The following is a 25355-nucleotide window of genomic DNA, read 5'->3' as shown; positions in this document are numbered from 1 at the left end:
CAACCAATTAATGTCTTCAGAGCACGTCAGGATCACTTGAAAATTAAAGGCAGGCATCAGCGTTTTCACAGGTTTGCTTTTTAAAGTTTCCGTAGAGAGAACAAAAGAGTTTTCTGTTAAAACGGTGTTGTGTTAATAACAAATGATAGTTGCTATTGAAGCGAATCAATCAAAAGCAACTTTAACTTGAAAATAACTTTATTCTAGAGCTGCTATAAAGCCAAAACAATCTCTGTTACTTTAATTTCCTATTATCACTGTAAAGCTGCTTTGAAACAATCTACATTGTTAAAAGCGCTATATAACTGAAGATGACTTGACTTTATGTAGTGTAACAACTACAATCACCAGGCCGTTGCACCCTCTGCAGGTGTAACGATCACTAGTGAGAGTGCACAGAATTACTATTGGAGACACTCCACTCCAAACCCGGACAATCACCTCACATCCACAGACTCAATCCCCCATAATCCTTTGCTCAGACTAATCAGCCATGAGCCACCTGTATGTCATTACCTTGTTTAGTTCACCCCATATAAGCCTGGTTCTCTTACGAGAGGTTCTCTCGTATTGCATAAGTTGCTTACGCTACGGGTAAAGTAATCTTTTCTCGAGATATGAAGCCAAAAAATTATCCTTAATTTTGTATTTATTGTCAACGCAGTGCAGCAGCAGGCAGACCTAGAGCAGGCTATCTAGCGTGCTCATTGGCTGCTGTGCGGCAACTGCAGCAGCCTACCACTGAGCCTTGCGTGACGTCGCGCCCTCACGCGTCATAGTGTTAAATGTAGGAAATGTGCCCACAAAACAGTGCCCACACCTACTCACTGCCCGCTCTGTTACACGGTTATCCCAGGGGACGGAACCTTTAATGCTACATACCGGCCATGTTGTGAACGAGCGCTCACACTTACTGATGAACACTGTACCCCCGGTGCCGCTCACGCGTCCCGCTTTTCTCGCCACAGAATGTTCTCCGTCCAAAGTGATCGAGGTCATTGAGTGTAAACCGGCCAGCCATCGCTGTCAGCGAGCCGCCGTGTTCAGGCATCGAGAGCACGCGTGCCGCACCGATACCTCTGATACAGGTTCGCGACACCCCCCGCAGTGCAGCGATCGGAACCCAGAGGCCATTCTACCCCTAGCTATACATGCAAAAGCATGGGAAGCAATTCCGGGCATGTCAGAATGGGTGCTTAATACTGTAAAGCAGGGCTATTCACTACAGTTTGCTCGCCGTTCCCTGTGCTTTCGAGCACGGACCGAGACGAGAGTGAATTTGGAAGTAGCACACCTACTTTGTGCAGAAATAGCAAAACTGTTGTGCAAAGGGGCAATAAAACTGGTACATCCTTCTCTGAGCTAGTCAGCCTTTTACAGCCGTTACTTCCTCGTGCCCAAGAAGGACGGAGCTCTCAGACCTATCTTAGATCTGAGATATTTGAACAAAACTCTCATGAGGCGACCGTTCAAAATGCTCACAACCAGACAAATCCTTGCACAATTCGCCCGAGGGACTGGTTTATTTCTCTCGATCTGAAAGACGCATACTTTCAGATTCAGATTATACCCAGTCACAGGCCATTCTTGAGATTCGCCTTCGACGGTCAGGTATATCAATACACCGTCCTGCCGTTTGGCCTGTCTTTAGCACCCCGTACATTCATTAAGTGCATAGACGCGGCCCTCATTCCCCTGAGTAGTCAGGGTATGCAAATTTTGAACTATTTGGACGATTGGCTGATTTTGGCACAGTCGGAGATAGAACTCATATCTGACAGAACAGTGCTTCTCAGCCATCTGGAAAGCCTGGGTCTCAAGGTCAATTGGACCAAGAGCTCATTGCTGCCCCGTCAGTCAACCTCTTTTCTGGGAATAGAGCTAGACTCGGTGGCTATGACGGCCTGCTTGTCGACAGAGCGCGCACGCCGTGTTGGGCATCTGGCCGAGTCTTTCCAGAAGGGCAGCGTTGTTCCTCTGAAAACATTTCAAAGAATGTTGGGCTATATGGCTTCAGCTGCAGCAGTGCTCCAGCTGTGTACTGCGTACACTAATTCGTATGCATCCTCTACAATGTTGGCTGAATGCTCGAGTGCCTCACCGGGCCTGAGCTGCCGGCGGCTCGCGAATCAGAGTGACTCAGAGCTGCGTTTCAGTCGAGTCGTCTCACACCGAAAGGTGATCTCGACGGACACCTCCAACCTAGGTTGGGGTGCTCTTTTCGAGGGCAGACCAGTCTATGGCCTCTGGTCAGACCGGGAGAAAAGCCTTCACATAAACTGTCTAGAGAGGATAGCGGTCAAGAATGCGCTGAAGCACTTCCTCCCATACCTGCGGGGCCACCGCGTACTGGTCCGCAAGGACAACATGTCTGTGGTGTCCTACGTGAACCGCCAGGGCGGTGTCAGATCCAGAAATCTTTGCACTCTGGCGGAATGCCTCCTCGTTTGGGCTCAGCACTCACTGCGCTCACTCAGAGCCGCGCACGTGCCGGGCCACCTGAACGATGGCCCAGACAAACTGTCCAGGGACAATATTCCCCCGGAGGAATGGTCCCTGCACCCGCAGTCAGTCCAGTTGCTGTGGCGTCTTTTTTGGCAAAGCAAAAGTCGACCTCTTTGCGTCAAAAGACAACGCTCATTGCCCAAGGTTCTTTTCGAAGAACGAGGACGCGCTGGCCCAAGCTGCCCGCTTTCCCTCCGATCTCACTGCTACCACAGGTCATCAGGAGAATCAGGGAAGCGCGCTAACTCGGTGCTCCTCATAGCCCCGCAATGGGAGAACCAAACGTGGTTCCCAGAGCTGATGCGGCTGTCAAACTTAGCCCCATGGCCGATCCCGGTGAGAGGAGATCTCTCTCAAGCCGGCGGTTCAATTTGGCATCCTCATCCAGAGTGCTGGTCTCTGCATGCATGGATAATCAACGGATACCCGTTGCCCTGCCAAAAGGGGTTGTGAACATGGTCACGCAGTCTAGAGCCCTGTATATAGCCCTGATATATAGTGACGGCATATGCGGAAGCTACAAAAGGACGCCGGCGCTCACAGGCAGGGGAAGGCGTGGCGAAGGGACGCAGTTCTCATTCCATTTCTCATGGAACAAGGGTTACAGTGGTAACCCGAGACGTTCCCTTTCGAGGGAACTCGAACTGCGTCGAATGACACTTTGGGGTAACGAGTACCCAATATGCCACAACCAGCCCTGCTTGTCCGAGTGTGAAGCTGCGCACAGGCACACTTAGGACAAGAGCACAAGGGTGCCAGGCATAGATGGAATGTCCAGGCTATAAAATCTAATAAAAGTGTGAGGGGTGGCCCATTCTGCTGCATTGCAGACTTCTTGGACCGGGCCCCGAAGGAGAGGTCTCTAGAGGACACCATGCCTCTGTTTGAATGAGCCCTCACGGCCAAAGGTGAAGGCAAACTGCACACCTGATAGGCCATAGATATAGCTTGAACGATCCAGTTAATAATGGTCTGCTTGAAGGCGGGAAGCCCTTTCTTGGGCGACCCAAAATACACTAGCAACTGGTCTGACTTCCGCCATGAAGAGGACCTCTGAATATATACTTTGAGAGCTCTGACAGGGCAGATGAAGTCTCTCCTCATCTGCCATCAGTTGAGGTGGAGGATGAAAAGCCTGCAGAATCGTAGGCCGTGCCACATTGGATGGCACATTAGGCAAATATACCGGCCTGGGATGTATGATGGCTTTAATGTCACCTGGAACAAACTCCAGGCAACCATGAGATGTAGAGAGCGCCTGAAGATCTCCTACCCTCCTCAGAGAAGTAATGGCCAACAAAAAAGCCACACTTTTAGGGAAAGGTTCTTGGCCTCAGTCGACTCCAGAATTTCAAAGGGGGCCTCAACCAACCCTTTGAGAACCACTGCCAGGTCCCATGTGGGAACCCTGAGCCGCAGGTCTCATCCTCCAAGCCCGTATGACCAACTGCTGTCTCCCCAGAGGCCCATCACCCAGGGGGGCTGGATGTGTGAGGGAGAACCACAGTGGACAGTGAGTCGTCTTCTACTAGGCCGAACCTCTGACATATTGACTCCAACACCTCGGGGTGGAGTCTCCATTCCCCGGGCCTCAGCCCCTGCCTCGACAGGATGTTTGCTCCCTATTTCTTATTTCACGGGATATATGTTATATGCTCTGAGAGACAACAGTTTCCCTTGGGACCACAGGAGGATCTGATGTGCCAATCTGCATAGAGGGCGAGACCTCAGACCCCTCTGATGGTTTATATAGGCCACCACTGACATATTGTCTGACCCCACAAGGACATGATGACCTTTAGGTCCAGCAGGAAGCTCCTCAGAGCTCGGGACACCGCCAACATTTCCAGGTGATTTATGTGCCAGGAAGAATGATGGTCCTGCCATAGGCCTCTCTTAAAGCGGTCGTCCATGACCGCACCCCAGCCTGTGAGGGAGGCGTTTGTCGAGATGGCTTTCCGGCGACATGACGCTCCCAATGCGGGGCCTTGGAACAGAAACCAAGCTTTCTTCCACATAGATAGGGAACGAAGGCTCCTGCGCTTGACACTGATCATGCGGAATGGGTCCCCCCTCGGGTTCCTCCCTTTGGATTTTAGCCACCACTGCAATGTGTAATGAAATGATGTTGGACGCTGCTGCCATGAGCCCGAAAACATTCTCTGAAAATGTTTTACAGTGATGGCTTGGCCTAGCTTTATCCTGGTTACCGTGGCCAGGATGGACTCGATCCGTGCAGGAGACAAATGTGCCCGCATTGTGACAGAGTCCCACACCACTCCCTGGAACGTGGTTCTCTGGGCTGGTGCCAACACGATTTTCTTCGTGTTGAGTCTCAACCCCAGGCTCTGGATGTGGGCAAGGATGACATCTTGATGCCGAACTGCCAGCTCGTGACTGGGCCAAAATCAGCCAGTCTTCGATATAGTTGAGCACCCTGATGCCCTGAAGCCTCAGCGGCGCTAGAGCTGCATCCATACATTTGGTAAATGTATGAGGGGAGAGAGCTAGGCTGAATGGAAGAACCCGATATTGATACGCTTTGCCCCTTAAAGCGAACCTCAGGAGCTTCCTGTGAGATGGATGGAAATATTCGCCCTTCATATCTATAGTGACAAACCAATCCTTGGATTGAATTTGGTTCACTATGATAGGAATAGTGAGCATCTTGAACCTGAACCTCCTCAGAGATATCGAAATATTCCACCAAGGGATCCAGCCTCTCGAGGCTGGCTTCGGGTATCAATCGGAACTCGTTCTTGACCCCCTGAAGAGGATTTCTGGCAGGGTTCAACCGAAAACGAATCTCGATGGGCGGACCCGATTTCTGCCTGGCCGCAGGCCTGTGGGTCGGACAGTGCAGAGCGCCTTTTTTCCGTCCAACTTGCTTTAAATAAACGCTTCCTGCCTCTCTTGTGGCCAACTAATATTTAAATGGGCCACTGCACGACAGATAACCTCCACCAGCTCCTCATATGTGGGGACATGGGGTGGCGAGTCATCCCCAAAATCTCTGTCTTCGATGCTGAGCACGTTTAGTTCCTCAGAAGCAGACAGCTCGAGTATCGGGTTCTCCACTCGTGCGGAAGAAGCCGTCGAACGGGCTTCTGCGCAAGGAGGGAGAACGTTGGAACTGGCAGTGGAATCCCGACAGCGTGCCTCAGCAGTCTCGAGATCCCCTGCAAGAACCATTTTCGAGCCCCATGAATAATCCTCGTTGAAAATGGCCAGGTGGGAGCGCAGCACATGGATTGATAATCTTTCACAATCCTCGCAAGCAGCCCCCTTGAGAGCTCCCCTCACGTGCTGCGACGCAACTATACAAATCTGGTTATTTCTGGAACTTTTTTGCCCCATGCACACAAGTCATTCAAACATTTGCAACAGTTTATTTTTTACACAAATGTTGGTTTTAAGGGATGAATCTGTTTTGTAGATCCTGGTCTGTTGTTTTCGGTTGCAAATTGCTGTTCACAGGCCTGCAATGCTTTTGGTCGTATTTGTGCATCAAAAGTGTAAGAGCATTCATTTGCGTTTGAATAGTGCGCGCTCTCTGTAGGCGTGTGTCACATTAACACTTAATGAGATGAAATGAGAACGACTGACATCTCTCTCTTTTCATACAGATTTACATAAACTGAGAATATTTGTTTTTTTAATAAAATTATTTCATTTAAAAGAAGAGAATTTAAGCTATATGCCGGTGTATCTGTATGCCTGTGGGACTGAGTATTCACTGAGTTACAGTTCATTTTTGGACGCATTTTAGAATGGACTTCACTGACAGAGAGAAGGCAGAACTCGCATCATGTTTATTTTTCTTTATTTGGCAAAAAGAACAACATTTTGTTTTTATTGTGAGTATACACAAAAAATAGACACTTAACAGGATCGAATGATGTGTAACACTTATATGTAAAATCAAAACCGACAGAGTATTTTGAGTCTCTTTTGCACTGATAAGAAAAAAAGTGAGCAGATTGCGCCGGCATGATCGCACGCAGGGTGTTAAAAGTAAAAAATCTTCCCAACTAGAGTCCCCCCAATGAATCTCAACCATTTCCAGTGCTGGATCTAACAGATCTTCATGTGTATCTTCAGCTGGCTTTTAAAAGAGAAACTCTTTCCACACTGATCACACATGTGTGGCTTCTCTCTGCTGTGGATCCTCTCGTGTGTTTTCAGATTTGATGACTGACTGAATCTCTTGTCACAGTGTGAACACTTGTAAGGTTTTTCTCCAGTGTGGATCTTCTCATGTGTTTTCAGATGTGATAACACACTGAATCTCTTGTCACAGTGTGAACACTTGTAAGGTTTTTCTCCAGTGTGGACCTTCTCATGTGATTTCAGATATGATGAATAATTGAATCTCTTGTCACAGTGTGAACACTTGTAAGGTTTTTCTCTGCTGTGGATCTTCTCATGTTTATTCAGATTTGATGACTGACTGAATCTCGTGTCACAGTGTGAACACTTGTAAGGTTTTTCCCCAGTGTGAATTCTCTGGTGCTGTTTTAAATGTTGAGCTGTTATAAAAGTCTTCTCACACTCAAAGCACATGTACTCTCTCACACCAGTGTGAGTTTTCTGATGTCTATGTAAAGATTGCTGCACTGAAAAACTCTTTCCACATTCAGAACATGAATATGGCTTCTCCTTTGTATGAACTGTCAGGTGTGCCTTCAGGTGTGATGACACAAGAAATGTTTTTCTGCACTGATCACATGTGAACGGCTTCTCTCCTGTGTGGATCCTCATGTGCATCTTAAGACTTGTTTTTAGTGTGAAACTCTTCCCACACTGTTCACATGTGAACGGCTTCTCTCCAGTGTGAACTCTCCAATGCGCATCAAGATGATGTTTGTATGTGAAATTCTTCCCACACTGATCACATGTGAACGGCTTCTCTCCAGTGTGAACTCTCATGTGACGCTCTAAACTATGTTTGGTTGTGTAACTCTTTCCACACTGAGTGCAGGTGAAAGATTTATTGGCTCCTCTTTTATTTAAAAATGTCTTTGAGCGACTCAAATGTTTTTCTCCAGGTTTGACATGATGTTTCTCCTCCACTTCACTCAGTTCTTCACTCTCCTCCTCCACTTCACTCAGTTCTTCACTCTCCTCCTTCACTTCACTCAGTTCTTCACTCTCCTCCTTCACTTCCATCAGGTCTGAAATGAAAGAAAAAATAATTTCATTTTTAGTACATCAAAATAGTGTAATGTGAAAAGAGAAATATGAAGTGAAAGGACATAAAAATGAGCCCTAAAATACTGTAATCATTTAGATGAACTTTTATAAATTATTTGCATATGTCCTTGAAAATATCCATGAATAAGGTACAATGTTAATAATTAGATAAATGAAACTTAACTAGAAAAATATTAACCTAAAAATATACATCAACAGGGCCATAATACTGACAACAACTTTTAGATTGATATTCCTTTCACTTACTGATAAGCTTTTTATTAAAGGGACACTCCACCCATTTGCATTAAGCTTTGCATTGTTAGAAACCCAGTCATACTATTGAATGGTCATGCAACATTTTTTCATTTTCCCCCGAGACGAGAGAAATATGTATTTATCCCTTTACACTTCCTCCTACAATGACGCAAAAATCGTCATTTTGCGTCATTGTAGGAGGAAGTGTAAGAGGGGGGGATTTCTGTTAAGACTACAAGCACTAGATCCACCCTTTCAAACCCGCCCATAGGGGGTTGGACCTAATGCGCTAACAGACCTATCACAGATCAGTGCGAGTGCGTTTGATTTCACCGGCAGAAACCTGCAGAAAGAAAGCTGAGTAGTAGGGGTTACCATACTCTTTTTCCCGGACATGTCCGGCCGTCGAGATCGACAAAAATGTCCGGGATTCAGCTTTTGCTTTCTGCGGTCGCCATTCATTGTTTACATGCTCACCTTTTGTTTCAATCTAACTGAATTCACCCCGATTGGTGAATCTGAATGTAATGTTTACATGAATGCTAAACAAGTGATCGGTTGATTTGCGTTTTAACATTGCTAAGAAAATACCCGCACCTCCGTGAGAGATAGCCCATGAGACCGGTGCATCTCACAGGCGCGCTCATCAGTAATCACAGTAATACAGGGAGCAGGACGAGGCTAGCGCCGCGGGAGAAAGACGCGAGGCCGGTGGCGTGATCGGTTGATGTGTGTTTTACCATTGCTAAGAAAATACCTGCTCCTCCGTGTGAGATACGAGAACAGTGCCTCACAGGTGTCGGTCGTCAGTAATCACGCCACCGGCCTCGCGCCGTTCTCCCGCGCCCCTCAGCCTCGTCCTGCTCGCCACAGTAAACATGATGAATGGCGACTGTAGAACGCAAAAGCCGAATCCCGGACATTTTGGGCAAACTCGTCACGGAGACTCACTCGTAGCCTAGCCTTGCCTTGTTGTTTTCAACTGCGCTGTCTTACCGGTAGGTGTGGCTTGGGAGTGGCCTTGTAGGGCAGCGAAGCAAGTGCATTCTGGGAGTTGTTGTCTTTCATCCACATAAGCCAAAAATACATTTTCTGGCTTTTCTCAGTCTAGAAAGCTCCAAATTCAAAAATAATTTCACATTTCTTCTACATAAATGACCCACTTTCAATACACATTCATGTCTCCACGGGTGGAATGACCCTTTAAGTCTGGTTGATAAAGCCAACATATTGAAATGCTATTATTATTTAAATATTCTATCTATCTATCTATCTATCTAAACTACTTTAAGACTCTTAGCTATTTCAAACTACTTACTTTTCTAGTTGTTTTTTAAAAAAAAAGATGCACAGAGTGTGACGTCAATTCATGACAATTGCAGAACTTTGCTTGCTGTCTAGACCAGTGGCGGCTGCTGGTCTTTCAAAGAGGGGAAGCTCATTTTCGGCCTACATCATAAAAATTGTCCATTTATTTATACGTAAATTCTGCCCAATGTTCCTTTTCAAGAAAATGCTCTGTGACCCTGTCGTTCCAACTAGGCGTCTTTTCCAGTGACTTGACCAGTGTCCTCTCAATGGCCAGCAGAGTTAGGAATAATTGTATAAATGTAATAATATAATAAAGGTATAAATAATAATATAATAAAGTATAATAATACTACTACTAATAATATATAGGCTATTTTTAATTATTTTAATAATTATTGTTTTAATTATTACTAATAATATTATAAAAAATATAATAGGATAAGTAATAATTAAAACAATAATTATTAAAATAATTAAAAATAGCCTATATATTATTAATAATACTACTACTAATAATATATAGGCTATTTTTAATTATTTTAATAATTATTGTTTTAATTATTACTAATAATATTATAAAAAATATAATAGGATAAGTAATAATATAATAAAGGTATAAATGTATAATTGTGTGAAATGTATTATGAAAAATGGCTAGCAATTTCGACAAGCAAATACCAAGAAATAGGTAGCAGCAGTTTGTCTTTTGACCATCACTTGAAAAATCCGCGATGGGACTGAGCTCGAACAGCTTCAGCGGCAGCGACTTTTTATTGTATGAAATCGCTGTCAATCAAAAGGAGATGCAGCCTCTCCAATCATCACGCGGAAGCCCGGAGTCCGGGCCAGCCCACTCCTCATTCACCCCCAGAGACGCTGAGCGTCCGTGGGCGGGACATAATCGCAGCATTTATCCAATGACCGTCTAGTTTCGAAGCGCTGAAAAAAACGGTTCAGAGCAGCCCCATTGAAGTCAATGGACGCTGGGTTTCAACAGGGAAATGCACTGTCTGTGTCGCTACGGGAATGTATGAGAAGGAGATCGAGTCAGCCGACCTGCTGTATGTAACTGATTCTGAACGAACTCGTCTTTGAGATGAACGTTTTCTAACGCATTTTTAGTCAATAAAATGTTAACACAATAGTACATATTTGACCATAAATTTTTTTGACATTATAGGGGAAGCCGAGCTTCCCTTGCAGTCTTAAAGAAATCCCCACTGGTCTAGACTGACAGCGGCTTTAACTGGTTTTACATAAACAATTTTATTAGCAATTGTATTATCTGTGTCCTACATGTTTCATTAAAACCTGTTACTTCTGACATGATTTTCCTCGTTCCTTAAAGGTGCCGTAGAATGGATTATTTTATTATTTTATAATGTTTCCTGGGGTGCCCTTATAATGTTAGTATGTTTTTTAGATCAAAATTTGTTATAATTTAGAAATAAAAGGCATATTTCCTAGCCTGATTTCATTCCCTGGTTTGAACACTCTGTTTGAGGGGGCGTGTCTGCTGTGAGACTTCAGTGTTGTTGCCCACTGCTGTGATTGGCTGACATGCTTGCATATGAAATATCTGGCATTACATGTAGAGCTATCTGGAAAACTTTTACTATTACAGCTTTTATACGTTTTTACTATTACAGCTATCGGGATTAACGAATCATGAGAAGTTTTTTAAGTATTTAGATCTATTCCCATCACATAAAAGGTTGCAGTGATGAGCATTGAGCAGATGACAGCCTGTTGATCGCGTGAATGAAGATCTTATCACTGCAACGCGATTTACTGATGCATAAACAGTGTTGAACGACTTTGAGAGAAAGATTATCTGTCTGAACTTGAACAATTACACATCAGAAATTCACATAACCCACTGGTTCTTCAGAGGCTCGGATGAAGGAGCTAAAAAAATATTTTTGTGTTCATTTGTACATCCAAACACTGAGCAACTGCCATCGTTCGCTCGTTTGCAAGCCACGATGTCTCTCGAGGAAAAAACAATATCGCGCTGGATCTAGATAACACAGTGTAAATTATCGTTAATAAAATCACTACTTACCGCTTGCGGGAATATAACGTTAGTTGAAATTGCCCCCTTCGTCCGTTTGAGACGCCGAGAGAAGCCTGGGTGCTTGATATTGTTCCAGGTTAGAAAAACAGTCCGTGGTGAAATGGACAGAGCAACTAACAACTTCGATTTAAACTGTAGCGGTATCCGATTATAGATAGATTATAGATAGATCTGCCATTTTCCCTATGATCCTCCTCCTGCTTGTTTCTTCACCTGCAGAACTTCTGATGATTCGGCTGTGCAGTTCCGCCTGGCATTGAACATGGGCTGGCATATGCAAATTTTTGGAGGCGTACATATTATTGATCCCAACTGTTGCGTCACAGTCAGTGTTATGTGGAGATTCGCCTGTTTTTCAGGGGTGTTTTTCAAAAACGAGATTTAAATAAGAAAGAGAAAACTATGGTGTTTGAGACTCACTGTATGTCATGTCCATGTACTGAACTCTTGTTATTTAACTATGCCAAGATAAATTCAATTTCACATTCTAGGGCACCTTTAAATTCAGAGCATTTCTTATATAAATCCTTTCAGAAATACAACTATCAGTAACTATAATGCAGAGTTTGCTTAAGTTATGATTACAGTCCTGTCAGCCATTCTGAAAAGATAATTGACTTGATAAAGTTTAATGTTTATTGCTTAAAAAACAATGTTGTAAACTATGTTGAGGAATGTCCAACATTTTGTTAACATGGTAGAAAAAAAAGAAAAAAATTGTGAACCAGAGCTAAAATTATACTTAGTTTGACGATGTTGACAATCAATTAGAGAGTTTCTCAATCCTCTCTTTACTGAATATTTGTTGAAAATTTAGTACCTATTTCATAGTGTAACAGCATATCTAAAAGTGATGAAGCGCTTGAATGTTTCTAACATGAATGTTTTTCAGCATCATGAATGAATGAATGAAGAATAAACACCAACCTCTTTGTTCTTCAGGATCTTCAGTGTGTTTCATTCTGCAGGGTTCTGGATCACTCATGTTCTCACTGTCCTCTTTAATAAACTCAGTCTTTACAGATTTCAGCTCGTCCTGATGCATTACTGCTCGTCTTCACTTGTAGCTGATGGGAATTTACAGCATTTATTGGAGAATTGCAGTGGGAGGAGCTTCACTGATGATGTGATTGCTGTGGGAGGAGCTGATCTGCAAAAACCAAAGTTATCAGTTACTGAGTTTGTTTTAAGACTAAATGACATTTAAGCATTTATGTATTTATCTCTATATAAACCAACAATTACTCTTAGTATATTCACACTAATGAAATGAGTTTCAAGTGTCAATTTACAGGAGATCTAAAGACATCAGAATAATAAATGAGGTGAAAACAGGAACTATTGTCATGAAATAAACAGTGTTTTCAGCAGATCTGTTAATATTGATGAGCCTCAGACTATCAACACTCATTCAACACGCCATTCAGGATCATCAGCAGATCGTCTCACTTTATTCTGAGTGTTTGCTGTTAGAAACACACATTATTTGAGTCAGGATAGACGATAAAAGCCTGTAAAACTGCTCTATTTAAAGACAATACTGTAATTTCTCACCATCTGACACATATAAAAACAAGTAATAAAAACTCAGTGAGTGTTTTAGCGCAATTTTCTCACCTCATGGGATCACAACACTAAGAGATAGTAAATCTTTTCCTGGATTTTTTTTGTGCGTTCCCGAGATTAGACCTTCCTTAACATAATGCCGAAAACCCGAAGTCTCTAGGTGGTCTGGTTGAGGGGTAGATAGAAGTGCAAGATTGGTGCGCACAGAAAAGAAATCATGAGTTAACAATCGCAATTTGTCCGGTGGAAAATTGCCCTAAAAAATCTATGACACAAAAACTAACACTAATGACACTCATCTTCAACCATATCTATGAACTGAAACATGGTTTGATTTTATGATACCTATGTTCATTGTATTAAAGGGTAGCAGGATGTATTTACACCTGAAGATTCACACGAAGGGTAAGATTCATTAGTAATATTACAGCAAAAAATATACGCCGTATACCCACTAGAAAAGGCCAAGGATTTCCATATACCCACTTAAAAAAGCGGGAGGATACGTAACAACTTCGTTTTGTGACAGAACTTTCACACTTTCATTCATAAATTCTGTGTTTGTCTGTGTTTGCGAAGCGACGGATCGAAACGCGGAATCCAGTCACAAATGGAACTTGCTATACAAAGCAGAACGTCACGGAATTAGGCTATTTTTTAATGAATAAATCAAAAGTAGGGCTGTACAATGAATCAAATCTCGATATGGACGAGTGTCTATGAATATTAAAGGAACACTTCGACTTTTTGGGACTTTAGCTTATTCACCGTATCCCTCAGAGTTAGATAAGTCCATTAGGGCTGGACCCGAATACTCGAATATTCGTTTGGTGGGGTGGTATTCGATTTGAAAATTTGACATTCGAATATTCTTTTTTTTTTTTTTTTTTTTTTGCACACCTGGGATCTCCCATGAAACGGTTCACATTTGCGCTTGAATAAGGCCGGCGACACAATGGCTGCGTGGCATGTCCGTTTTTATTTCAGCTCCCATGTTAACAGGTTGGAGTTTGTACACTGCCTGCGTGAGACACGCCTCAGCTCGAGCCACGCGGAAAACGCGTGCATGCTAGAAATAAAAACTAGGGATGCACCGAATGTTCGGCAACCGAAATTATTCGGCCGAAAATAGCCAAAAAAAGCACTTTCGGTGTTCGGCCGAATAAGTAAAAAGGCCGAATAAAATTTGCCGAACAATGACGTTTTTAATGACGCGATCAAATAGTAACCCGCGTAGAGTGAGAGGCGCGCGCTTTATGCAGCAAACATGTCGGCAGTGTGGAAGCAATTTAAAGTGTCAGAGAAAGAGGCAAAAACGGCCGTTTGCAGACACTGTTCTGCTGAATTGTCCAGAGGGGGTGCATCTGCAAAAACGTAGCCTACAGCACTTCAAGTTTAATTTATCACTTAAAATCAAGACACCCCGAACATCATGCAGAGTACGAGAAAGTAGGGGTGTGCGATATGACGATTTTTGATCGTGGACCATTAAAATGTCTCCACGATCTGCTTTTTAAGTAATATCGTAGTCTCGTGCATTCTATCAGTTGCTGTTCTGGCGCCTTTGTCCCACTGAACAACACGTATATTCACATAAAATGTTTACGCAGCGGAACGGGACACTGCAGTTCGCAAAAGTTCATAATTTGCATGTGCAATAATGACTTGTCGGTTAAACATTTAATTTGCGTGCTGATGCGCGTTTCTCAGTCCGTACGGTAAGTTATGTGAAGCTCACATGCACTAAAAGCCTGTCTACCAGTGCCTGGATACTGGACAAAGTTATCTTTCGAGTCTTAAATACACAAGGTTTACATAAACAAAGTCGGTTATGTCTAAAGTGAAAGCAAACTTGAGAAAATTGAGAGAAAATCTGCTTGTCAAATGCGTGTATATTAGACGCGTCGCGCGCAGCTCTTAAAGAGACAGTAGCTGAATAGAAAACACGCTGCCGCTTATCCTTAAAGGGATAGTTCACCCAAAAATAAAAATTCTCATTATTTACGCACTCTAATGTTGTTCCAAACCTGTATTAATTTCCTTCTAATATTTTTCTAATATTAATATTTTGAAGAATGTGGCTCAGTAACTTTTATTTTCAACAGAAGAAAGAAACTTATTTGAGTTTAAAACAACTTGAGAGAGCAAATTATGACAATTTGAATTTATAGGAGAACTATCCCTTTAATGTTAATAAAACAACAAAATGCAAAGAGAAAATCACTCACTGCTCTTGACTGACACTTTAATAGTAGCTTTAATAAGTATCAATGTATAATTTATACAGTGAAGTCCGTTTTGTTTTATTTTCATTTGTTCATTTAATTACTTTCTTCTATACTGTTAAATACACCTACTGTAGCTGAAAACATAAAGCAATGTTTATTTAATTTGTATATTAATTTGTGTATGTGTAATGTGTATCTTTGATCTTAATATTTAATAACAAAGAAAATAATGACAAATATTTTTATCTTGTCCCTGTCTGCCATTCTTTTTTATTTTATAAAGAAGAACCTGCCACTTTTCCTGAAGAAGTAGGCTAAGTAGGCTTATGTCTAGGACAGTTATTCATTTGTTGTGGGTTCATCCACATTTTTTTTGCACTATTCAATGCACATTTGTTGTTGTAGACATACAGAGTTACTTTCAGCAGTCAGTTATAGGCCTAACATAGGCTATTCAAGAAGGGGGGCTTCAAAGATGGCCAAATAAAAATATTTTTTTTATTTTACTAATTTATTTATTTTAAGTTATATATTTGGCTTTGTTTGTATAATATCTGCTGGAATGTTAAAAAAATGTTCAGTGTTAAATAAATATTTTGAAATTGTATTTATGTTCTTTGATTTATTTCTCTGAAAAGCAACACAAAATAGTAAAAAGCTAATTTTTACTATTTAATTATTGTAATGGTGAAAAAATTGGCAAAATAAATGGAAAAAAATGCGAAACACCGCGTTCGGTATTCGGCCTTCGGCCTTCGGCCAAGCATTTCATTATTATTCGGCTTCGGCCAAGAATTTCATTTCGGTGCATCCCTAATAAAAACCGACGCCTAAAAGTGTTCCAGCAATGGGAGTGTTCTCTGGCTAGAGCGCAGAACAGCGGAGTTTGTATGGACCGAAGTGCATGCCTGAGCTTGTGTTTTGGGTTAAGCTGTGTTGCTTTGACATTGTGGAAAATAGAATAATAGAAACAAAATGTATTAGCCTTTTTACCCGTTATTATCAATCTAAATTAATCTCGTTTTTAATTTAACGTAATTTCGTTTTTCTTTATTTAAATTTCGTTTTTCTTTTTTAAATTTTTTTTCTTTATTTAAATTTAGTTTTTCTTTATTTAAATTTCGTTTTTCTTTATTGAAATTTCGTTTTTTCTTTATTTAAATTTACCCTTTACTGTGTCAGTAATTTGTTAGTCAAAAAAATATAAAAAATATTAGACTACCTTAAAAGTATTGCTTAATTTAACAGACCTGTGTGTGTGCGTTTTATATCACTAGTGCAGTGTCCGTTAGGAGCATATAAGCTCTGCCCGCGTGAGGCGCGCCGCTTCCCGCTCACGCTGTTCTGTAGTTTACTAAACATTTATTAATTCTGAATGTGTCGCGTGTCCATCTATATTGCACCAAATGCAACACTGCACTCCCTGTGAAGTCAATTGGATGAACGGTTCTTGAAATAATCAAAATGCAAACGGACACAGACACATAGAGATTCCTGCCTTTATTAGAGAGAAGAATATGTTCAGCCCCTCTCTCCGAAGCTTTGAATATTCGATGTTCATTACGACCGAAGCATCGAAGCTCAAAAAACGGTATTCGGACCAGCCCTAAAGTCCATTCACACCTTTTTCATCTCCGTGCGTGCTGTAAGTCTGTTTGACGCACCCACCGCTAGCCTAGCTTAGCACAAAGACTGGATGTAAATGGCTACAGCTAGCATACTAATCAAATATATGATTAGTGACAAAGTGACAAAGCATACAAGTACGTTGATGTATCGATTTATATTCCTATGATCCAACTACATCGATCTGTGCTCGGCAAGTTGGCCTTCCGGATGACATATATCTATCTAATATCGTTTTAAAAGGTAATGAATCGATTGTATCGATACAAGGAAATAACGCATTGGATTTAAACATGTCAGACTTTATATGGATGTTTTTTCTTAGCACTTTTAATGATAAAGGTGTTAAACGTTACTCGATTCAGTCTGCCTATCTGTCACAGTGTGATGGCAGTGTTTATCTGCCATGCGTGACACGCCAGCAGCAGCGCGACAACAGTCAAGCAGCGCAAAGTCTCTCACCTCAGAAAAACGGGCTTTCCTGTTCTCTCAGCCGCTATACTGCAGTAGCGCGCACTCTTCAATTGCACGCGCTATGCGCTGGCGCGCGCTGTATCACTTCACTAAAGCGCAAAAGAAATACGAGCATGCAACGTCGTAAATTAGTAAGTTAAGTTTTTCTAAGTATTGTGTATCACCATGGTAGCCTAATTGTTGTTGTCTCCATAACAAAATGCCACTTACTGGTTATTTTGTATATTTTTATATGACTGTGGTGGCTCATACCAAGACTGTATTAACAAAAACTAGTTTGGGACTGCTATTTAATAGCTTAAACTCGCAGTGCCTACTGTTTATCAGTATTTGTCATATTCTTACAATTTTTTTTTTTGTATGTTAAGGGGGACAGAACTTGTGTCAACAATTTTTGTGTAAACAAATGTATTATAATAGGCCTATATAATTCCTAAAAAGGTGGGTCGTGGCTTGATGACCATGGGGAAATGTGGGTCCCATGGCCAAACTATTCAAAATATCATTCAATGTCGTGATAATCGTAATTAATCACAATTACAATATCAAAGGAATAATCAACAATTATGATTTTTGTCATAATCGTGCAGCCCTACTTTATTCAAATAAAATGTGAATGCATTTGACATTAATTGTTGTTTACTTGTTTGTTTATATCCATAATTAATTGTTACCTGATTCCCTTACAAGAATTTTTGGCTAAAAAGTCACTGAATCGATTTCAAGTCACTGAATCGTTTCGGATCGTATCGTTCTAAATGAACCAATATTGTCCTTGAATCATATCGACAACCACGAATCGTGATACGAATCGAATCGTTGTTAAAACTAGAGGTCGACCGATAGTGGATTTTACCGATAACGATAGCTAGGTTGGGCCATACTTGCCGATAACCGATTAATCAACCGATAGTTTTTAAAATTGATACTGGATAAAAACAAACATAACACTCCAAGTAAAACAATGCTGAACTTTATTATAAAAATAATAAAACTGTATTGAACCATGAAAACATGCTAAATGAAATAAATATATAAATATGAATAAATATGAATAAATATTGAAGTCAATAAAAGACATTCATTCAAACTGAAACAAAAAGTAATACTCTAAATAACAAATAAAACCAGTTACATTCAAAATTTAACTGTTTAACTGTTCTTTTTCAAGCCAACTTAATGAGTAAAAAAGTAACAAAATTTGATCGGTATAATATTTGAGCAATACAATTGCACCTTGATCATTCATGTTAGTTTGATAGTTCATTAACTATGGTTAACAAATAAAAACCTTAATTTAAAAATGTATTAGTAGCCTACATGTTAATTAACAAAAAATTAACAATCCTTATACAGCAGTTATTAACCTTAGTTAATGTTACATATGGAATTTTATTGTAAGTGTTATCATTTCATATAAATTCAAACAGTCATGCTTAAAGATGGCCAACTTTAAATATCTACAACGCCAGAGCATTAAAATGATATAAATATTACATGTATAGTCTCACACTTTTGCTTCTATTAGTATTTTATAAACACTTGATGATTATCTAACCAAAATAACAAAATAGGTATTAAAGTGATGATAAAAAAATAACCGAAATCGAATTCTTTTCTGATTTGTTTATATGTTTCTGTCGGCTGTATATCAGTTTGCTATCTTACGTCTCTAGCTTTAAATATGCAACTTCTCTGCATATTTAATGCATAAAAGGAACCAGGTGGATATAAACTAATGCAAATAGATGGTAACAATTGTGACATTAAACATTCGGGTCGGACTTACGTTTATTTTTGTCAGTGTTTTAACCGCTTGAGGTACTACTAATGTTAGCGTCCTCTCAGCCTTGAAGGCAAACAAAACATACTGTTGTGCTGTTCTTTCTCTACTAATGCAGCATTTAGTCAACAAATTAATGATATGACAAAATGTACTGTATACATAGGCTACCTTTTAGCTGTCGGTGCTTTAAACACGCATCTGATGTCAGCGCTCTCCACGCAGCGTGTGCTCTCAAGTGCAGCACGCAGAATCACGTGTCGAAATAAACAACACGAGGCATCAGCGATAGTTTTTATTACACCTCTAGAGGCCGCTCTTGTAAAATGCAGTAGATAAACATACAGCAAATGGGAGTCAAATGTCGCAGCTTGTGACGTCAGAACATGCGACAAACCCTGGGGTCACAGTGCACAGAACGTGATTACGTCAATGAGCCATCGGAAGATGTAACTATCAATCGCAGATCTATAGAACATGCATTACTAATAAATGGTAGAAACAAACCGAATGCATGTAGCGGTTGGCCTTTTGCTGTAGAGATTTTCCATTTACTACATAAAGTAGGCACTCTGATTCCATGTAAGGGGCACATATATATATTATTCATACGACACACAAACACAAGTAGACAAGACCTTTTTAGTTCAAAAGCTCACTCGCCACGGCAAGGCGCAGATCATGAGTGAGATGACGAGACAAGACGAGAGACAGACGAGACAAGACGAGAGACAATGTTAGTATTTTTATTTTCTTTTTGTTGGATGTTTTTTTTTTTTTTTTACTGAAAGACGCACACAACACAAGGACATGAACACACAAAAAAGAACACATATTGTACACTACTAAATGGTCAGGGAAATAGATAGTAAATCAACAGTGTAAATCATTACTAATAAATGGCAGACAAAAAAAAAAAAAAGAATTTATGTAGCAGGCCTTTTGCTGTAGAGATAATGACTCCCTATCCATCCAGGTGACACTTCTTGTAGCCTTTGAACGCAATGGTCATTTCATCCAATGACAGCTGCAATCCAATGATTGGTGAAGTGAAGGAAAGACAAAATCATCTCAAATCTATTCCTGGACATCACCTTGCCTTGTTACACCTTACACCTTGTATGGGTCTGGTAGAGAAGTCAGAGTTGGAGGATTATTGGGCCAAATATTGGCCAACAGCAACACCTGGATTTGGCAAGGTGATGTCCAGGAACAGATTTGAGATGATTTTGTCTTTCCTTCACTTCACCAATAATGAGGACTGTGTTGACAGGGGTCAGCCAGGATATGACATGCTATTCAAAATCCGCCCAATCATCAATTTGGTCATCCCCCGGTTTTCAGCAATGTATGGTCCATCTAAGCAGCTGTCATTGGATGAAATGACCATTGCGTTCAAAGGGAAATCAACCCTAAAAATGTACAACCCAAACAAACCAGACAAATATGGCTACAAAGTATTTGTTCTGAGTGAAGCCAAGTCAGGCTATGTGCTACAGTGGTCCATGTACATTGGACAAAGTAGGCCTAATGCAAGTGATTTCGGTGCTACACACCTTATTGTCCGTGAGCTGATGGCCCCGTACACAGGGAAAGGGCATGAGGTGTACATGGACAGCTATTACACCTCGCCAGCCATAGCAGATGAGCTGGCAAGAAATGATTCGGGTTTGTGTGGGACTGTCAGTAGTAAAAGGAAGGGGATGCCAAAGGGCCTCACCCGTGAACAGTTACCGTTGAGCAAGGGAGATGACCCAGTCTTCATGAGGAAGGGGAAAATGCTAGTTTGTGCGTGGCATGATACAAAGCGCCTCACAATGCTCTCTACACTGCATTCCAACACATGTGTCAGAAAGCGCATCAGGATCAAAGACACTGATAGGGAGATAAATAGGCCTGTTTGTGTTGATGACTACAATTCGTTCATGGGGGGTGTCGACACAGCAGACCAGAGAATGAAGACCTACCTCTTTCCCCATAGGTCAAGGAAATGGTACAACAGGATTTTCAATACCATTCTCAGTGTAAGCATAGTGAATGCCCACATAATTTACTGCCGCTGCACTGCAGCTCCTCACAAGCCCCTGAAAGTCTTCGTGCAGGATGTCATCACTGCTTTACTGGAAGGCTTCTCCAGGAAAGAGAGCAACAAAGGCCGAAAGTTGTCCTCACTGGGAGACTTGCCACAGAGACTCACTGAGCGCCACTTTATCTGCCAGGCTGATGGTTACCCAGATTGTGTAGTTTGTTCTGATCGGACCCGCCCTAAAGGCCGCCGTCAGACAAAATACATGTGCAGGCAGTGTGGGGTGGGTCTTTGTGTTGTGCCTTGCAATGAGAGGTACCACACCATGAAACACTACAAGAAGTGTCACCTGGATGGATAGGGAGTCATTATCTCTACAGCAAAAGGCCTGCTACATAAATTCTTTTTTTTTTTTTTTTTTGTCTGCCATTTATTAGTAATGATTTACACTGTTGATTTACTATCTATTTCCCTGACCATTTAGTAGTGTACAATATGTGTTATTTTTTGTGTGTTCATGTCCTTGTGATGTGTGCGTCTTTGTCAGCTAAAAAAAAAAAAAAAAAAAACATCCAACAAAAAGAAAAAAAAAGTACTAACATTGTCTCTCGTCTTGTCTCGTCATCTCACTCATGATCTGTGCCTTGCCGTGGCGAGTGAGCTTTTGAACTAAACAGGTCTTGTCTACTTGTGTTTGTGTGTCATATGAATAATATATATGTGCCCTATACATGGAATCAGAGTGCCTACTGTATCACAGAGATTTAAAAGTTTAAGATTAAGCCAGCGACATTTGGCTGGTCGCACAATACAATATGTGAACGTATGTGCACCCAGCAGAATTTAGAAAAAAAGCAGTGTTTACTGATAAATAGTCTCATGTAGGTGTACATAATTTGTAAATATTAAAAAAAAATTGTCAAATTAAAATAATGTTCTATTTGTTAGCATTAAAATGCATTAGATATCATGAGCTAATGATAAGTAATAAATCTGGATCAGTGTTCATAATTTCGTTCTTTCTTAGGTCATGTTTTCGTTAAACAACAAAAATATTTTAAATTAACACATTTGGTCCTTTTACTATTTTTACTTGTAGACTTCATATGCTTTTGGCTTGACAATGTTTTTCTGACAATTGTTTTTCTGCAGAGAATGCTATGAAGGATCCAAGAATTGACCGGGTCTCTGCTAAAAGCTTATGAGCATCTTTTCCTACACTAAGAGGGAGTTTGTAGCAGCACAAAAGGAGCTAAAGCTCCCGGAGCACTCACTGAAAACAGAGCTTCCCACTAGGTGGGGATCACATCAGGCCATGATAGAGAGAGTCATTGAGCAGCAGAAGGCCACTGCTCATGTCCTGTCCTCTGACAAGAAGTCCAGGCACCTTATCCCAACATGGATGTGCTAGAGGCGATCAACAAATCCCTGAAGCCTCTAGTTGAGTTTACAGATGCACTCCGTCCATTGAGAAGTACGCCAGCGTGTCATTTGTAAAGCCAGTTCTTCATCTTTTTTAACTCGTCAGTCTTGAAAGGTAAATGAAAAATATAGGCTAGTGACCCAAAAATCCAGGCTCGGTTGGACATGACAGTTTTATTCAAATTTTATTCTATTTCCATTTGGCATGTAAATAATGTATGTATGTATGTATAATAATCGTGATTACAATTTTGTGCAAAATAATGGTGATTATCATGTTTCTTGTTATCGTGCAGCCCTAGTATCTCTACATAGAAACCAACAATTACCCTCAGTCTGTTCACACTAGATGAAATGAGCTTCAAGTGTCAATTTACAGGAGATCTGAAGACATCAGCATAATAATAATAATAATAACATATGACATGGATAAAACATCAATAATACTACTTCGATTGAGTATAAGTTACTGTTGCACTTTCGTATTTAAAAAATGAAATGCCTTTTATTAACAAAATAGTTTCTGGAAATTAAATTTTAAAGAGATTATGTTTTTCAAATATTATTCATATATAATTTTTATATAGATTAATTTGTTGCACTGTTTCTTATACAGTTATATTGTAAAACTAAAATACCCTTTTCAGTTTAGTGTTAGATTTGTGGCTGTGGCTAAATAATATATTACTGTCAAATGTATGCCAGATAACACAATACTCTAGTTTACCTGCTTGTCTTAATGTGAAGAGGTTATGTCTACGGCATAAAATAATTATATCATGGCTACAGGTGTTAGGTTACATTAAACATGGTTCTGTGTTTTTCTTTACTGTGGTAAACCATGGTTAGTCTCGTAATGTGCTCATATTCTGACGACAGATATTTGGCTACATTTGTTTTGTAGTGTGTGTGTGAGAGAGAGAGAGAGAGAGAGAGAGAGAGAGAGAGAGAGAGAGAGAGAGAGAGAGAGAGAGAGAGATTGTGTGTGTGGGTGTGAGAGAGAGAGAGAGAGAGAGAGAGAGAGAGTGTGTCTGTGTCTGTGTGTGTGTGTGTGTGTGTGTGTGTGTGTGTGTGTGTGTGTGTGTGAGAGAGAGAGAGAGAGAGAGAGAGAGAGAGAGAGAGAGAGAGAGAGAGAGAGAGAAAGAGAGAGAGAGAGAGATGATCAAATAAACCCTTCGAGGATTGTAATATTATGAGTTAGAACGATTGTATGAACTTTTTTGCGTGTTTTAACATAAACATTAGCATTAGCAGTAATTTAGCATTTACAAATAACAGCGTAACGTTATATAAGTTAAAAAGTATTCAGACATCTACAAAAAAAACATACCTTTCTGAAACGTCCTGTAACAGCCGTTGGTGCACAAGTTCTGCTCGATTCCTCCTCTAATATTCTCTAAATCTGATTCAGACTGAAACTGATAAGGCAACATTGGCGCCTGTCTTTACATTACACCGGAGCACATGCAACTGCTGTTATGGTAACGGACGTGACGTTTCCGGACAGCGTGAACTAGGCGCTTAGCGAATCACAACACACACTGGGCCAAGCTGACCAATCAGAGCCCGTCGTGTATTTCTGAAGGAGAGGCTTCTTTTTTTTTTTTTTTTTTTTTGTGTGTGTGTGTTTTACTATGTATGTGTTTTTGTGTATGTGTTTTACTATGTATGTGTTTTGTATTGTATTATGGATCCCTCTGGGTCTGGAAATAAAAGTTTATATTATAACCAGGAAATCATGGAAATTATCAGATAGGTTTGCGAGGAGGGACACAGCGGTGCAGAATAAAGGTAAACTAGATGAAAAATAATGCGTTTTTTTAATGAAGCATGAACACATGTTAGACTGCACCACATAGCCTAAACACATTCAAGCCTTCGAAAAAAAAGCTGATCAACCCTTTAACAGATGCTGAAAAAAAATATTGTTTAAGTCTTGGAGGTTTACAGTGCTAATTTGAACCAATAATAGGATTAAAAAGCAGAAGGAGAATGAGCATTTAGTTATCTGACTCTAATATGCACTTTAAATTCAACATTTTCAATATTTGCTGATCTTAAACTTGTAACATGTAAAATATTAATACTGAACATCAATGTACTAACGGAAAAATCTGTCAGCTGTTATAGATAAATTGTGTTGACGTTAACAGAGTTAACATTTTCCACCATTTTGTGCTTTAGCTCAAAAAACTAACCTCAAACCAGATGGCATGTCTAAAAACAGAATTGTATGGGTTTTCACCATATTATCGTTTTTTAAAAAGTGAATGAGAGATTCACTGCAATATCACAATAATAGATTTGACAAATAATTGATCTACTATTGGTGTATACTAAACATTTTGTACAAATTAATGAGAGAAGAATAGTGACAATACTTCACTGCTTTCCAGAATTTCCCGCCAGAGGAAGTGATATCCCTTGGTGCTAGTCACATACTTTTTCTACATGCTTTGGAGGTATTTTTTTTTATTTATTTTTTTATATATATGGGCGAATGACGGATAAGGATTTAAAATGTATGTAAATGTGTATGTAATGCAATGATATTTACACATTTCAAGAATGTAAGTAACCATTTTTTTGGTGAATCCCTGGGTAACGTAATGATTTTTTTAATTAACTACATTTCTACAATTGTTGGCATATACAAATGTACTGATCTCCATATTTGGAGCTCAAAAAACAATTAGTGCTCGGAAAACTACATTTTAATCTAAATTAATATAATCAATTTGGGATTTCATATAGACATGGGCTCATTTTTGGCTGCTGATAACTCAAAATTCAGAACCAAATAAAAAATAAAAAAAACCTGGAAAAAGTTTAAAGGGGACATATCATGCTAAATCCACTTTTGTTAGCCCTTAAATGCATTTTGTT

At 40.4% G+C, this 25355-nt stretch overlaps 2 protein-coding genes across 3 annotated transcripts in view; one reads left to right on the top strand and one right to left on the bottom strand.

Moving 5' to 3' along the window:
* The window catches only part of LOC307162177 (piggyBac transposable element-derived protein 4-like), a 53710-nt gene extending 29758 nt beyond the window's left edge, over nt 1-23952 (bottom strand). Inside the window, exons 1-3 of one of the 2 annotated variants that reach the window (XM_079877345.1) lie at nt 23800-23952; nt 12272-12494; nt 6299-7679 (exon numbers count right to left, since the gene is read on the bottom strand). In XM_079877345.1, the coding sequence (XP_079733471.1) occupies nt 6580-7679; nt 12272-12389 (1218 nt within the window). In that variant the 5' untranslated portion in view covers nt 12390-12494; nt 23800-23952 and the 3' untranslated portion in view covers nt 6299-6579. Of the gene's footprint in view, nt 1-6298; nt 7680-12271; nt 12495-23799 lie in introns of those variants that run through there. The other variant, XM_079877342.1, reaches the window with a different exon arrangement.
* LOC307171125 (piggyBac transposable element-derived protein 4-like) lies at nt 20143-21408 on the top strand (the record flags this gene model as incomplete). Its single annotated transcript, XM_079892553.1, has 1 exon — nt 20143-21408. The coding sequence occupies one exon, from the start codon at nt 20143-20145 to the stop codon at nt 21406-21408; it is 1266 nt and encodes a 421-aa protein (XP_079748679.1).
* Nucleotides 23953-25355: the final 1403 nt, after the last annotated feature.

Source organism: Squalius cephalus, assembly GCF_949319135.1.
Source record: "Squalius cephalus genome assembly, chromosome: 1".
NCBI lineage: Eukaryota > Metazoa > Chordata > Actinopteri > Cypriniformes > Leuciscidae > Squalius > Squalius cephalus.
Note: the sequence above shows the minus strand (reverse complement) of the source record. Positions and strands in the feature narration are given on the sequence as shown.